Here is a 14,099-nt window from a genome sequence, read left to right on the forward strand (position 1 = left end):
TACTTCTTAACTAATTTTTTGCTTTATTCGTAAGGATCACACTTTGCAATACAAAATTATTTTCATTTATATCCAGGCTGCAGATGTTTATACAAATTCAAATCTTTACGAATACAGAAAAATAATTGAAACTTGAATCAAAGTTATTATTAGTTCACTATTCCACTTCGTAATCGCTGTAGTGAATCTTGTTCGTTAAAATGTTAGGATTAGCTGCTCAAGTTCTCTCATAGATTAATAGCCTCCGTTTCCACTCGTTATCTGTGGTAACGGTCACCTTTCGAAACTTACAAACATTCGTCAATATATTTTCAATATGTGCCTGGGGATCCCCAGTGAGCTCTAGCGTCTTCAGCAACGGGAAATCCTCTCCATTGGAGCGTCTCAAACGTCTCGACGCGTTTCTGTAGCATTTCCAAAGCTGAGGCTCGATCACGATCATCTCCGCTAGCGAACAGGCTTTCTTCAAGAATTCGGCCAACCCTTTGTCTCCGTGGTTCAAGTGGATCCACATCGTAACGGAGAAACAGAACACGACGTCGAAGCGTGACTTCTGAAAACGACCAAGATAGCCCTCCAACGTCCGGTCGCAATCTTCGGCTACAAAATCGAGGCATTCGAAAATTATTCGATCCGTTCGTGGATTGCGTTCCCGTGCCCGCTCGATCAGAATCGGATCGAGATCTACGCCAAGCAAGGAGATCTCTCGATCGCCCGATAAGGCGCTCTCGAGGAAGTCGTGCAACACGAACGTCAGGTCCTGAAAGCATTAATGTGATTCGCCATTTATCCTATACTCCTCGGCCAAGAAAATGCGTGGCTTTGTTGGATCTCGAAATTTCTGATATCGTTGTTACAGAGTGTTTTCTAGAACGAGCTTTTGAACGCTTAAATGACGTTAGCTGCCACGTTTAATTATGATCTTGTGTACTTTTATTAAAATGAAAAATGTGTTTTTAATAAGATCATTTCAGAAAATATTTTTTCAATTCATGGAAACGTGCGTCGGATTGCATGGAACTCGAACGAGTTTCCGGAAGCAGGGAAGTTTGGGGTTATTCCGAAAAAGGGATAACTCCGTTAAATTTAGACGTGCGCCGTTTGTAATTTCGGATCACGTCCGACTCATTCTATTTCGTCTGGCAGCTGTTTCAAGCTCACCCCCGCGTTACAGCCAACGTCTAGGCCTACGTATTTCCGGTCCGGATGGCCAGGACGCCGCCACACGCCACGCGGAAGTTGTCGCACGCGCTCTTCCGCAGGATGGAATTGGTAATAATTCATGAAGTTCCCGTGTCTACTAGCGCCCGGATCCGTCTTGTCTTCCTTTTCCTTGGACGATATCCCCGACATTTTTCAAAACCTGAAAATCATCGAGATCGATGGTCAACCATTGGATTCTTTGGATTCTACGTGTCCCACATTTCAACTTTTATAGCGAATAAAAATAATTTAATTTTTCATCGAATTTTCCTTATATTTGATGCATAATTACATCGGATTCGGAAAGTAATTACGTATTTTTACCATCAGAATGATTTGTTCCGCAGTTTAATTACAAAAAAAAATTATATTTTCTTTTTCACGAACAAAAAAACGAAATTACTTGGCTAACAATGAAATAGTGACTCAGTTTTACAATAATATTATACACCAGTCTATATCACGAAATAAAACCACCGCACTCGCTTCAAGATAATTGAATCATTAGGAAATAAAATTAATAGAATTCGGTTAACGACAAGTTGCTCGCGAATTTCATGCATTTATAAAAAGAAAAAATACGTATATAAATATGAAATGCGTAAGCTAAACTAACCCGTAACGCATTATAAAACAAAAAGGTAACCGAATTAACACTATTACTCCGTGTACATAAATTTTGCATACGATCTCTAAGTAAGAATATGTCATAAATTCATGAAATCCACCGTCTGGGATTTCAACATGTAACGTTGCAGTCTAGACGGTCGGGAACGGTAAAAACAATGCACATCTAGTCGCATAAGGTCTATAAACACGTGATAAAGACTGATAGCGAAGCAGAAATGGGGGTCAGAGACGCGGTAAGCGCGGAAGGATCGAGGAGATAATATGCTGGTGTCCGCGACCCAAATAAACGCAGCCTTCGATCGATGTTCGTGGTTGGGCACGAGGAAGGCCTGAGAAATCGATGATACATTGTCTCGATACTCGCGGAGAAACTCGTTTTCATGGCAACGTTACTCCCAGTATTTCTATCTCGAACCAGAGATGAGCGAAATCTTCAAACATAAGTTCCGAGCAGCAAGTAGAATAAATGGGCATATAAATTCATAGTTACTCCAGGTTACAGAGGCTTGAAAGAAAACCTGCGGCGCGTGTGTGTCACAACAATTTGGCAACCGGGGAGCACACTCCGCCTATACGTCTTGCGAAACGTCTCCTTTCAAACATCGTTTTTATCTATACACGCGTGGCCAAGAACTTTTTTGCACCCCGTTTGCGTAACGAGTCGATCATAATTCGTGGAAACGTGATGTCGCAACGTCCGATGGTGTACCTGAAAATTCAGAGCCGATGGAACCAAAACAAAGAAGGAGCCGAAGCCCAGAGGTTGCTCGACTGCTCGTGCGCCGCGTTTAACATTCAAATTCCACGGTGTTACAAAGGAATGTCCGGAGCTGCTGGGTAGGCGAGTTTCCGGAAATTTAGGATGAGCCAAGGTTGACCATAAAACCCGCAAAGATCAGGTAACCCGAGGATCGTTGGCCAGCACGAGCCCTGGCCGTCTCCTTCTTCGATTGTGTTCCCCTCGTTTTCCGTTTCGCTCGAATCCTCTGGCGATGCCAGAAGGTAATCAGGAGGAAAAAAGAACCAGGAACGGAATAGCCGGCAGGGCAGGTGTTAGGTGTGCACGGCGTCGCACCGGTCCAAGAACACAACGTCCATTCTACACGGGTCTCCTCGTGGCAATTTTCTCTTTCTTTGCCGGCGGCAGATGTGGCTGCAGGCCGGTGCAGAAGCACGCTACCATGAGATAACCAGGATTATCCAAGTATACCTAAGCCCAGGCAAGCTGCCAAAGGGTATCGTGTGCCACATTTTTTCTATTCAGGCAGACTGCATCGGCTCGAACTTTCGTAAGCATTTCACGCCAAGCTGAGGATTGAGTTTCAGGGTTCCGGAGCTAATGAATGGCAAAATGCCGCTTCGAAGACGTGGCGTCGGTCACGACGAGGAAAACAAAAAGATTGCTCCACTTTCTCGAAAGAATTGAAATTTTACAGTTGTCAGACTTCCACGTTGTTTGCTTGTTTTCTCCGTTCAGAGATGAAAACTGTAGTATCTCCTAAGAATTTTAAAGATTTGCTTTTTACTAGCAACTGTTCCATGGTCGGTAGGATTTGTGGAAGACAGTTTATTGTCAAACAAAGTAAATACGTACACAACGTGTACGCAAGAGATCAGACTGATCTCGTAAAAAGGTCGAGATGCTTCCATCGGTTCCTCTTTCGTTTCTTCTCTTAACGTTTCGAAACATCTTATTTTCTCAGCTGAATTTGCGTGCGTAGCCAAAACACATTCTGCGAGATAGGCAAAACCAATACGCAAAGATAACAGAGGCATTCAATAAAAAAGATATCGAAGATAAAGGACTAGCATAAATGAAGTCAAAATGAGAGATGTATTTCACAGTTTGTTGACTTTATCTGAATATTTTTTATTTTGGAGGCATTGATATGTAAATAATACTACGAATAATAATATTCATTCTTGGTTTATATTTGTGACACATGCAGATCCAAGATAACTGGGGTACAGCGACACCTGAGAGGCGGCAAGGTGGTAGTTCACCGCCTTATGGCTTCCCTGTGTGTTATTATTGAGTTGGAAAATTATTTCGTGCACGTGGAATGCACCCTGGCATGCCAAAGTTCTGATATCGTGAAACTTCTGCTCGGCCATTCAACTAATTAGGCTCCGAATTACGCCAATGGCACTTTTAAGGTTTGCGCAAGTCCTCTCGTTGGAAGGCTGCGAAGGTATTAACAGTAGTAAATTGTTTTAAGTATGCGTCCCGAGGTAATTTCGATTATGCGCGTTTAATCCGTAAAAAAGATTATTTTTATTGGTTCCCTCGGTAATCTCATTTCACTGTATGCCGCATTCTCTTGATTTTCTATCAGAATTATTCCATTTTTGAATTGATACGAATTTTGTTGTTCCCGTCACCAAAGTAGAATGAACAGGTGAATCTAACGGAAACAGTTGCGAAAGAAATGATATAGCCAAGTTTGTCTTCAGACTCGACATGCCTGGCGCTTAAACATCCCAGTCGCGACCTTGCTAATTATTATTAGGTAACGCGTTAGACTATGTATGCGAAAATAATGAACAGTGCCTACTGTTTCTATTCGTCAGTATAAATTTCTCGCTCGCCTAGTTAGGCGTGTTCCAATTGAATAGGAACACCGTCGAGCATTCTTTTTTCTTTTTGTCTTCGTTGACGTATACTTATCAACGGATCGCACTCGTCGAACTTATATGGAAATAATATCGAGTGTTTCCATCTACAAACCGCAATTATTAGGCCGCTTTGGAGTATAAAGCCTGGTTTCTAGATCAACACAACGGTTCGACGAAGGTCAGGCGACTAATCATGCCGAGGAATGCAATCTGTCCGCGATTCGTCGAGGCCTCCCGTAATTAGACAAACCACTGATGACACTGTGTTCCAATTACGAACAACACGTTGAGTTTATTCATAAATCTATATTGACTCTTCGCTAAATTCTCCCAGAGTGTCCGTGGGGGCTGTTATGGGGTTGTACGAACATCCCCATTTGGAATGAAAGGTTCTGTTCTTAAACTTTCTTAAAACATTTTCTTTGTTGACGATATAATTTAGTGATAACTTGAGAGAAGTACGCAAAGATAATTTATCTGTAATCACGTACAATCGAATCACAAATTCGTCGAATTTGAATCACATTGCTGTCGAATTGTTTCGAGATACGTAACTTCCGGTATGTGAACCGAGAATGAATTTTGGGACCGAAGGACAACGAACTCGCACTTCCATTCCGTGATACATAGCTGTTAGTCATCGCTGTATCGTCATCTATGATTCTGAAACGCGTAACGCCCGAAGGCATTCTAATGTGGCAATACTTATTGGCTTGTGTTCTTTGTAGAATCACGTCATTGTACTCGTATCAGCGACAAAAGTATCGTAAACAAATGTGTCAGCGTGCTACGCTAAGCTTAGGCTTGTCGATAGAACTGTGAGTATAGTGGAAATCATTGTGCGAGACAAGCACGTAGAAAGCTTGAACAGAGGTTTACTAAACAGTACACCTACTACGATTGGTCAAATGACCACTTTCAAACTTTTGTGCACAGTTATTCTGCTAGTTGTAGAAATTAATTCTGTGTCTGTATATTCGATTCCTTATAACTTTAATTTAAACAGATATACCTACTCGTAATTTTGGTACATAAAAGTACGAACCTTCTATATTCTCATGATCTCATGATTCCTAGAATCTCTATTATCAAGAATCTGTGTATACATTACGTGTATAACCTAAGTCTACATACAACAAAGTTTAATAGTGCAATAGTGTAGAGCTCTGAACGACACGAAGACAGCTGAGGCCTGGCTCGTTTCTTTCATCCTTTCCCTTTCTCTAAGGCTTGGTAAATCCCGGGAAACCGAGTTCTCGGTCAGGTAAAGTAAAATGCTCCCGGAAGTCGACCGTAAAGCGATCCGGCGAGCATCCGGGCCATTCAACGCGACATAGCACTTTCATCGGCCCGGGAAATCCGCTTTTTCCGGGATTTTCGTATACGACAAAACGACTACGTGTGCTTCTAACGAACGACGACAATCGCAACGACAAAAGAATCGTCTCTGCCTCCTTTCTTAAGCTGAATTTGTACGAGGAGGAAGTGCCCTGGATGCACGGGTACGCTTGTTAGCTTGAATGGCGAACATCACGAGACTCCTTGTATTTTGCCACGCGCGTGTTCGAACCGATTTTTCGGGGATCGTTTCGCCGAATGGAGTCTCCAAACACGACTTTATCCGCCTTCGAATCTGCTTTAAGGTTTCGCTGTTTTGGAATTTTCGGGATTTACTAGCTTTCGCCCTGCGTCGCCGTGGCGGATGGTCTTTTCGTATTGTACCATTGTAACATTGGATTCGGTTCGCGTCTCTTGTGAATTCTGTTACGAGTATCGTCTTACGAGTCAGTGTTTTTCAAAATTCACCTCCCAAGAGCCACCAGTATTCCACCCATTGGGATATATCTATACTAATAGTGAATGCTTTGCAATTGAGGGGTGTGCATCGATAAGGAGGCAGCTCCATACTTCCTTTTCAGAGTGATGGGGGGGGAGGATTAATGTTTGGAACTGCCTTTTTATTGCGCCCCCTTCTAAAAAAAAAACACCAATAGAGATCAGGTTGAGTACTTGAAAGTTCGTACTTTAACGTATAAAATTACGAGTTCGTATCGAAGTGTAGAGTTATAAATTATTGAATATGGAATTCCATATGCAGAGAATTAATTTCTACACTTAATGTTTCGAAGGATGGGGAGCCGAACTTGACATCGCACGAGGTTTCTTCGTCGGTTCGTACTCGGTAAATTGCATTCGTGACGTATCCTTGCCGAGATGACCCAGTTACGAGCTCGAACCCCTTGAAATCGTATGTACGAGAATTTATCGAGTGCGACTGAAGGCCGTCGAGAGAATCTTTTCCGACGGCGCGGCAGCGAGTGGATAGGTAGCAGTTGATACCTCGTGTTCGATTGAATCAAATATCCACTCGAGTGAATTTTTTTTTCCTCAGGTAATGAGAACATCGAAGATTCGAACGCTCGCCATCGCGTGGATAGATGAAACGTGAATCGTGATCACGACCTGATCTGACAATTGAAATGCAACAAATGTCGCCAGTGAGATTCGCTTGTAAACATCGAATTAAATATGGACTTTTGTATTGCCTAAGACACATAAAAAAATGACATATTTCTCGGTTTCTTTTTATCTTAACGAACCATGCGAATTCATAGAAATAATTCGATGTATAATATAATATTGCTTGTATATAACTTTATAGTATTTTATTTTCATATAAATTCAAATCGTTATAATAAATCGTATGGATCCAAGGCCGCGCTATTTGCAAGTATTGTAAAAGGGTTACTTACAATTTTTTTCTCACGTCACACTTGTTCGCATTGCACGAAAACACAGCTTGAAAAACGCTGATTCAACGTATCCTCGTTTCACAAAGAAACGCGCGTACCATTCTGATTCGGTTGGTTAGAACATGTAAGTATTCTTTCCCCTCGTGAAGAACTTAATGTGTCTTCATCCGCGATCCAGTTTTACTCGTTCTTCCTGTGAACCGTGGGACTTTTAACGGCAAATTAGAGACGAACCGGATGCAACGTATGTTTCGCTGGCGCACGTGTATCCGCGGAAATTGCAATTGTGTTCGGAACGCGCGCGAAAGTTCTGCTTCTGACATCACCTTCTACTAGACGTTGAACCATGTTCTACTAATACCGTCAGTTCCGCGTTGTCTAGCATTATTACTTTTTTGTCACCGACATTCACAAACTTCAAGGGTTTCCTCGATGTTTCTTGAATTATATACATATTGCGAAAGTAATACAATTTAGGTGCTGTTTTCAAGTTTTTATCGTTAAAGCATAATAGTGTAATTTAGAAACAGTTTAGGCATTTACATTATTAAAGCATAATATTACTATTTATAAGCAGTTTACAGATTTATATTATTAAAGCATAATATTATACGACCAGTTTACAAATTTATATTATTAAAGGACATCGTTAAAATTTACAAGCTATACGCGTAATTACTACATTAAAAGCAAGAAAACGTTCGTACAACTAAATGCAATGAACTTGGAAGTAAGTCTGGAACTAAGTTCCGTCATAGTTGAATAAATTGAAAAACCAGGAAATACAATTAAATACGCGACGCACGTGTATTGCACGCTTAATAACGATGTCACGATGAATTTAACGATGTTCTTTCAACGAGAAACGCAATCATAATTCATAAGGTTTATTAAAATTGCCAACAAGGAAACGGAAACGTTCTAGAAACCGCGCCGCTAAAATGCATCCTCATTACCGCAATCATACGAAAACAAAACGTGCAATAAATCTTGCAAAACAAGAACACGTGTACAGACTATACACTCCTCGACATATTAAACAAACTATACATTCGAAAAATATGAAATACGATGGCTATATTTTTTTTGGCACATTTTCTTTTCAAGCGTTGTATAACGCATTTAAAAACAGTTGTATTATTCTTTTAGAAGAACACATACGATGAGCTGGTGTCAATAACAAAATGCCTTAATATCCTTTTTGCTCTAGTTCGAAACTTAATGCCATTGAAAGGCAGTGGGTTCGTCGCGTATCGTTGCGCGTGCTCATTGGAACGACAATCGTTCGTTGAAGACACGGCTCCGTGTGGCGAACAATAAACTCAAAAATTCCAACGTTATCGTTTTCGCGGGAAATTGCGTCAGGTTACAGCGTCACTCGTGTCGCGGAAGCGATAAGCGACGTTGGTTGGTACGCGATCATGCGAGAACATTCCCACGTTTCCGATAACCGTTCGTGTTTGACCACAGGTAGGGAGGACACGCGGTTTATACGTCGGATTAGTAGCTAACAATGGGCATAAGGATGGTAGAAGCGGCTGAGCAAACAGATTTCAACGATACCAGGCTCGGTTAAATTAGAATTCTTCGACTCTTATTCCCGGATATGACGGCGTCGCTTACAAGACAAGCTTCCGTAGCGATAAGCCACTCGTTAGTCGTAGACTGCGGATGTTCGTGCAAAGTCATCCATTTATTTGGATTATACGATATGCAAAATTGTAAATTGTAATATCGTACATTAATAATTCGACAGCGAATGTTTGCGCAAAGTTGTACTTCCTTTTAATTTTTGTATGTGTTCCTCGTACAGCACAAATAAATTATATAACGTATTAGAGTTTACCGTATATATTTAACATTTATAATAAATTCCTAATAGGATTCGTCGCTTATTTGCTAAAAATCGCGAAATATGTATGATAAATGACGCTCGTTAACACGGGACTGGTTTAAGCTCGACCTTTCGAAACAATGAATGATATCATACCTTTTTCTCGTTAGCGAATTAGTAATAAGTTTCGCGAAGGTGAGCGAAAGAGTTTCCCGTCATGTATGACTACCAAGAATACCGCGGTCGACAAAATAGTCGATATTCCACACGGTTTTAAATCCGAATATGTAAGCGACGGCTTTTCATACCGGTCATTTGTAACGTTTACATCGCTTGAACTCTCAAATCTTCTCTATGACACTGGATGTCATCGAATCATTTAAAATTAATTAAATTAATTTTAGATGTCAAGTCATTCAAAATTAATTTAATTAATTCTCATTAATTCTTAAATGTCATCATCTCATATACTAATATGTTCTATCTTGGTTTAAATGGATATAATTATGGTCACGCATGTAGGTGACGAAAGTGCATTAGCGAATCAAAGTAGAGAATGATCGTCCCGTTGATTCCACTTTGACGCCCTCTGGGAGTAACGTCGTGCCGGAGACTCTCGTATTCGCTACTAGAGGGCTATCGAGGTAACTTGTTTCTCACAAGTTATCGATCAACCTTTGATATTGTATATAAGCGTTCCATGAACGGATCCTCCATTGGAGATTAAGAGACGGGGTGGTTCCCAGTGTGCGTTTCTCCCGCAGTTCTTGTGAACTGCGTTACCAAAAATTTATACATATTATGTCGTCGCGTCTAACTTATGAGAGGAGGGGGGAGGTGTGTTCAGTCCCACGGTTATTTTCCGCACAAGATGGATGTGAAATTCCCATCGAGGAAAAAAAACTCCGACGCTTGATGACGATGGGTCGCACACGGTAATAGTCTCTTAACCCTTTTACGCTTTTTTGTAATGACTAATATTTTTCTTCACCTGTTTAAATGGCCTACTACCGATAAAAGGTTTGGCATATTCTTAACAATAATAATATTCTTAACGATAACAATAAGAAGGGGGAGGGGAAGTCCGAGAAATCTTACGTGTCCTTAGATAAGGGTGAGGGAGTTAAAATGTCCAAAATCGTTCTTACGTAATTAATGAACGGTACCTAAGAACTCTGGTTAATGCGGATTAGAAACGTAAGATTGGCCCGACCTCGAAATCGATACCGCAACGAGCTTCTGAGGCGGTCCTGGGCTGACTGAATCCGACGTGTCTGGGGGACTCGAGACGAAGGTCGGTGCCGTGGACAGAAAAAAAGGTGGGATGATGGTTTATCGTACGGAATTGAGTGCCGATCCGTGGCAGAAGTTGCGAAATGAACGTTGCTTCGTTCACGGCGACGAGGGGATTGGCTCGATTCGCTCACGTGCCACCGTGGCGACCGATTGAGAAACGGCCGTGATAACGAGATCCATAAAATCCACCGGCTCTCTCGACTCTGACGGAGCCTGTTCGTTCCCCTTTTGTATTCGCAAACTGAACTCTTACGGCTACTCGATTTATCGGGTTCCACCGTCGTTATTTACCGTTTTTCTTTTTCTTCTCTTTCATATCGATAAAGGGAGACTTTTATAATATAGTTTGAATGCTTGTACGTTGTCACGTGTAAATATTATTGGAAATAGTTAAATAGTTTTTGAGATATCGTGTACATCGAAAAAAGAGACGATCCCGAAAATGTTCTATATGTTGATCGTTTTTAAATATATCTTAACAAAAAAAAACCCACAGGGTCAGGTAAACGACAGTTCGCATTCTTAGACACACACGTGCTCGATGGGAACACGAGTGTTCAATGGCACACGTTGTCGGCAGGGTAGAATCGACCAATGACACGTCTCAAAGGCAGCACACCGATAGCTCCCGGTGTCGTCTGGCTGGCAGTACGTACTGACAATGAATGCTCGAATCGTTGATTTTCGAGGACACTGCTCGACCGAACGAGCGAAATGACAGTCATGAGAGAATGCTGACCTCGGATCGAGGTTCGCGTTGCTTGTCGTGTTTCGCAGTCCCCACCCAGACGGGTGTTCGTGCTCGCTTCAGGAACACCTTGGTCGATGCAACGTTTAAATATACATCAAACGAACAACACTTTTCACACCTACGCCCGCGTAGGTGCACGTGTGACGCAACAACAGGGGTGCAAAATCTGTTCACCTACGTGGCACGCTTTTGCGCAACGTCCTGTCAAATCCAGTGGTGAGTTGGGGGGGGGCGGGATGGGGGGATGGAGTGTTATCGTGATTTTGCGTGATCTTCCGTGTTTGGGACGAAAGCAATGACGGAGCAATGAAATCTCAAACACGATCGCACGATAAGCTGTTTACAATCAGCCTCTTCTAAACATAGTACAATAGCCCATCCGAAAAACTCCATCTGGGGTGTTTACTTCGCCGCGCGTGCAGCAGGGGCTAAATACCTTGGTCGGTTGGCCGTGTTTCCTTTACGCACCAATCGTAATTGGTGCCGCGAGGAGACGCTTTTCCGTACACGTGCACACGCTCGTTGAAAGGTGTTACGAAGCTGATACCGGTGCAAATTACGCGCGTGTCCGCTCGCTCGTGTGCGGTTGCGTTACCGAGGGCCTCGCTGCTTTGTGTTGCGGCCACGCAGGAAGGTGCCGCAAACTTAAACATGTGCTTTACGTTGGAGGGGACAAGTTGGGAGAAGGGGACGGGAGGACGCGTAGCACTATAATAGACATTTCGGGAGCTCGACTTATTGTTAGTGTTTTATCGGAGATTAGGACCGGGGTATTTTTGGACTACGCAGTCGCGATCTTTCCACGGACCTGACAATGATGGGCAAAATGTAATTCATGATCCACGGTCATGATTGCTAAGATTCCCTTATCTGGCCCACTCTGCGCTTTATTTTACTTCGTTCGATTTTGTATTTTATTACAACCACGATCCATAGTACCGAGTATTATCATTGTTAAACTTTCCACCGTAACGGAGCTGTATGACTTCACGTTGAAACATTCTTACGTAAATTCCGATTGTTCCAGTGACACCGTAATGATTGGCACGCAATGCCTGTGACGTTCCCTCTCAGACACGAAGCGTTGCACCCCGACACGTGTAAATATTGCATAGGTGCGCGTGCGTGCACCTACCGATTCATCGGTAACAATAAACACCATTTCATCGAGCACGAGAGCTTACATATCTCCGGTTTTACTGATAACGATCGTCGCGATTGCGTCAGGTTGTCGCATGTGAAAAAAAGCAACGAGAAAAATGGAAAACAGAAAAAGAAGTTACACGATAACGATCACGTGGTTGCGCGGAGAGGAATGACTCTGTTCCGATTGCTATTACCTTGTGTTAGGTACATATATCGATTACGTATCCGGATACACGCTGTGAATACCAGCGACTCGTACACTATACAAAACTATACAAAACTGCATAAATTTTCTCCTACAAAACTGCATAATAGTTTCCAAGGCATATCAAAGACGCAAACTGTTATTCAAAGATCTAGCAAAGTATTGTAATAAAGGCTTGTCGCGTACCTGGGATGAATAGTGCCAGGGATCACCGTATACCGTATGCATGCGGGAAGGATTTACGGAAAACGGATTTTCCAAAGGATACGCGCATCCTGCCCGATCGCAGTCCTCATTTTCCGTGTGTAGGTGTGGTCGAGCAGCTGCCACGAGGAAACAGGACGAGAAAGAAGATGCTGTGCGTACGCGAAAGGCGAACAAGGGATCCGACTCGTTTCGCTGTAATTTAACCGCAACCCTATGGAAACGTATGCCAGCGGTGTGCCACGAGGCCTACGGGGAAAAATGTACCGGTGCACGTGGCACATTATTTTCGGCCTCGAACGAAATTGGGGGAACCCATCTGTCTGGAGCTGTGTGAAGTATCCGGGTGAAGCTGTTTGTATCATTTTTCCAGTCCGAAACAAGTTCGACCGATCTGATTGGCAAAGATGAAGATATCTAAATAAATGCAAATGCAAAGTCATTTCACATGCATTCACACATTATCACGCATTAGAGTAGTCTAAAATTTCGATTTTTCGCACAAATATGTTCCTCGATGTGTAAAGATTCATACAAGCTCGAGTACCACTGCAATAAATTACATGCTTTACAAATTATATTATTTAATACGACGTGGTCCCTGTTTGCCCGTTCTGTAACGAAATGGCTCCGAGTGCAAAGGGTTTAAACTAATGCCGGGATCAGCTCCGAGCGTCTATCGCGAGCAGGAGCCAAGATAGACAACACGCCGCAAGAAGATCCAGCAATGTACCAGATGGGAAGGTTTCGCAATATTCCCTGAAATATCGAGATGATCATCGCGCAGCCAGGCAGCAAAATTACAGAAAAAGGATCGTCGAAGGTTCCGCGGGCATAATCGCGGTAGAAAGCAGATCCCGGGCGCGAAAAGGTCATAGATCTCATTGGAAGTCGAGCTACCAGTGGCTAGCGGCTTTTCCCGAAAGTCCACGGAGAAAGCGAGAACCACGGTTCCGGGATCGATAAATGGAATGGCGCATCCATTGCGAGACGACCAACTGATATCTCGCGGTCTTATCTCGACACCGCCCTCTCGATGTTCTTGAGCATCGCTTATGCGTGGGAGGATACGAATATCCTTCCCAGAGTTCCTTCGTCTCTAGCCTCCCTGGTCGAGGTTCTTGTTCGAGGTTAGCTTCCTCCTTCGAACGGAGGCTGCTCGGGTTGATGGACTCTCGGGTAATTTGTTCGATGGTTTAACTTGTGGTGCAATAAAATTTAATAATAATATCGAAGGACTCTTCAGACATTCGTTTAACATTTGAAATTTTTCCGCAGTAGAATTAAATAATAACGTTGATGGACTCTCCAGCCACTTGTATGACATTCTAATTTCTGGTGGACTAGGTACATAATAATTTCTGAATTGTTGACATAGTAGAATTTAATAATGATTAAATATCGATTAAAAATTGAAGCCTGGCTACAGAAACAGAGGTCCGTTCCAGTGGCCTCTTCCTT

The 14,099-nt window shown here is 42.6% G+C and overlaps 1 protein-coding gene and 1 long non-coding RNA gene across 6 annotated transcripts in view; one reads left to right on the plus strand and one right to left on the minus strand.

Annotated features, from left to right (window-relative positions):
- Positions 1 to 14,099, minus strand: part of LOC128875724 (probable RNA methyltransferase CG11342) — a 26,416-nt gene continuing 12,317 nt past the window's right edge. The window contains exons 1-3 of one of the 3 annotated variants that reach the window (XM_054121591.1): positions 10,203 to 10,221; positions 1,162 to 1,363; positions 1 to 760 (exon numbers count right to left, since the gene is read on the minus strand). In XM_054121591.1, coding sequence (XP_053977566.1) covers positions 218 to 760; positions 1,162 to 1,353 — 735 coding nt within the window. In that variant the 5' untranslated portion in view covers positions 1,354 to 1,363; positions 10,203 to 10,221 and the 3' untranslated portion in view covers positions 1 to 217. Of the gene's footprint in view, positions 761 to 1,161; positions 1,364 to 7,202; positions 9,001 to 10,202; positions 10,222 to 14,099 lie in introns of those variants that run through there. The other 2 variants (XM_054121585.1, XM_054121575.1) reach the window with 2 other exon arrangements.
- LOC128875764 (uncharacterized) lies at positions 4,497 to 7,180 on the plus strand. Of its 3 annotated transcripts, XR_008456880.1 has the most exons (4): positions 4,497 to 4,838; positions 5,178 to 5,267; positions 6,579 to 6,775; positions 6,842 to 7,180. It is a non-coding gene; the product is annotated as an uncharacterized LOC128875764 (long non-coding RNA). The 3 variants fall into 3 exon arrangements; XR_008456879.1 differs by having other exon boundaries at positions 4,497 to 5,267; positions 6,842 to 7,177; XR_008456881.1 differs by lacking the exons at positions 4,497 to 4,838; positions 5,178 to 5,267 and adding an exon at positions 5,277 to 5,416 and having other exon boundaries at positions 6,842 to 7,179.

The sequence above is a fragment of the Hylaeus volcanicus genome, chromosome 1 (assembly GCF_026283585.1).
Source record: "Hylaeus volcanicus isolate JK05 chromosome 1, UHH_iyHylVolc1.0_haploid, whole genome shotgun sequence".
Classification (NCBI taxonomy): domain Eukaryota; kingdom Metazoa; phylum Arthropoda; class Insecta; order Hymenoptera; family Colletidae; genus Hylaeus; species Hylaeus volcanicus.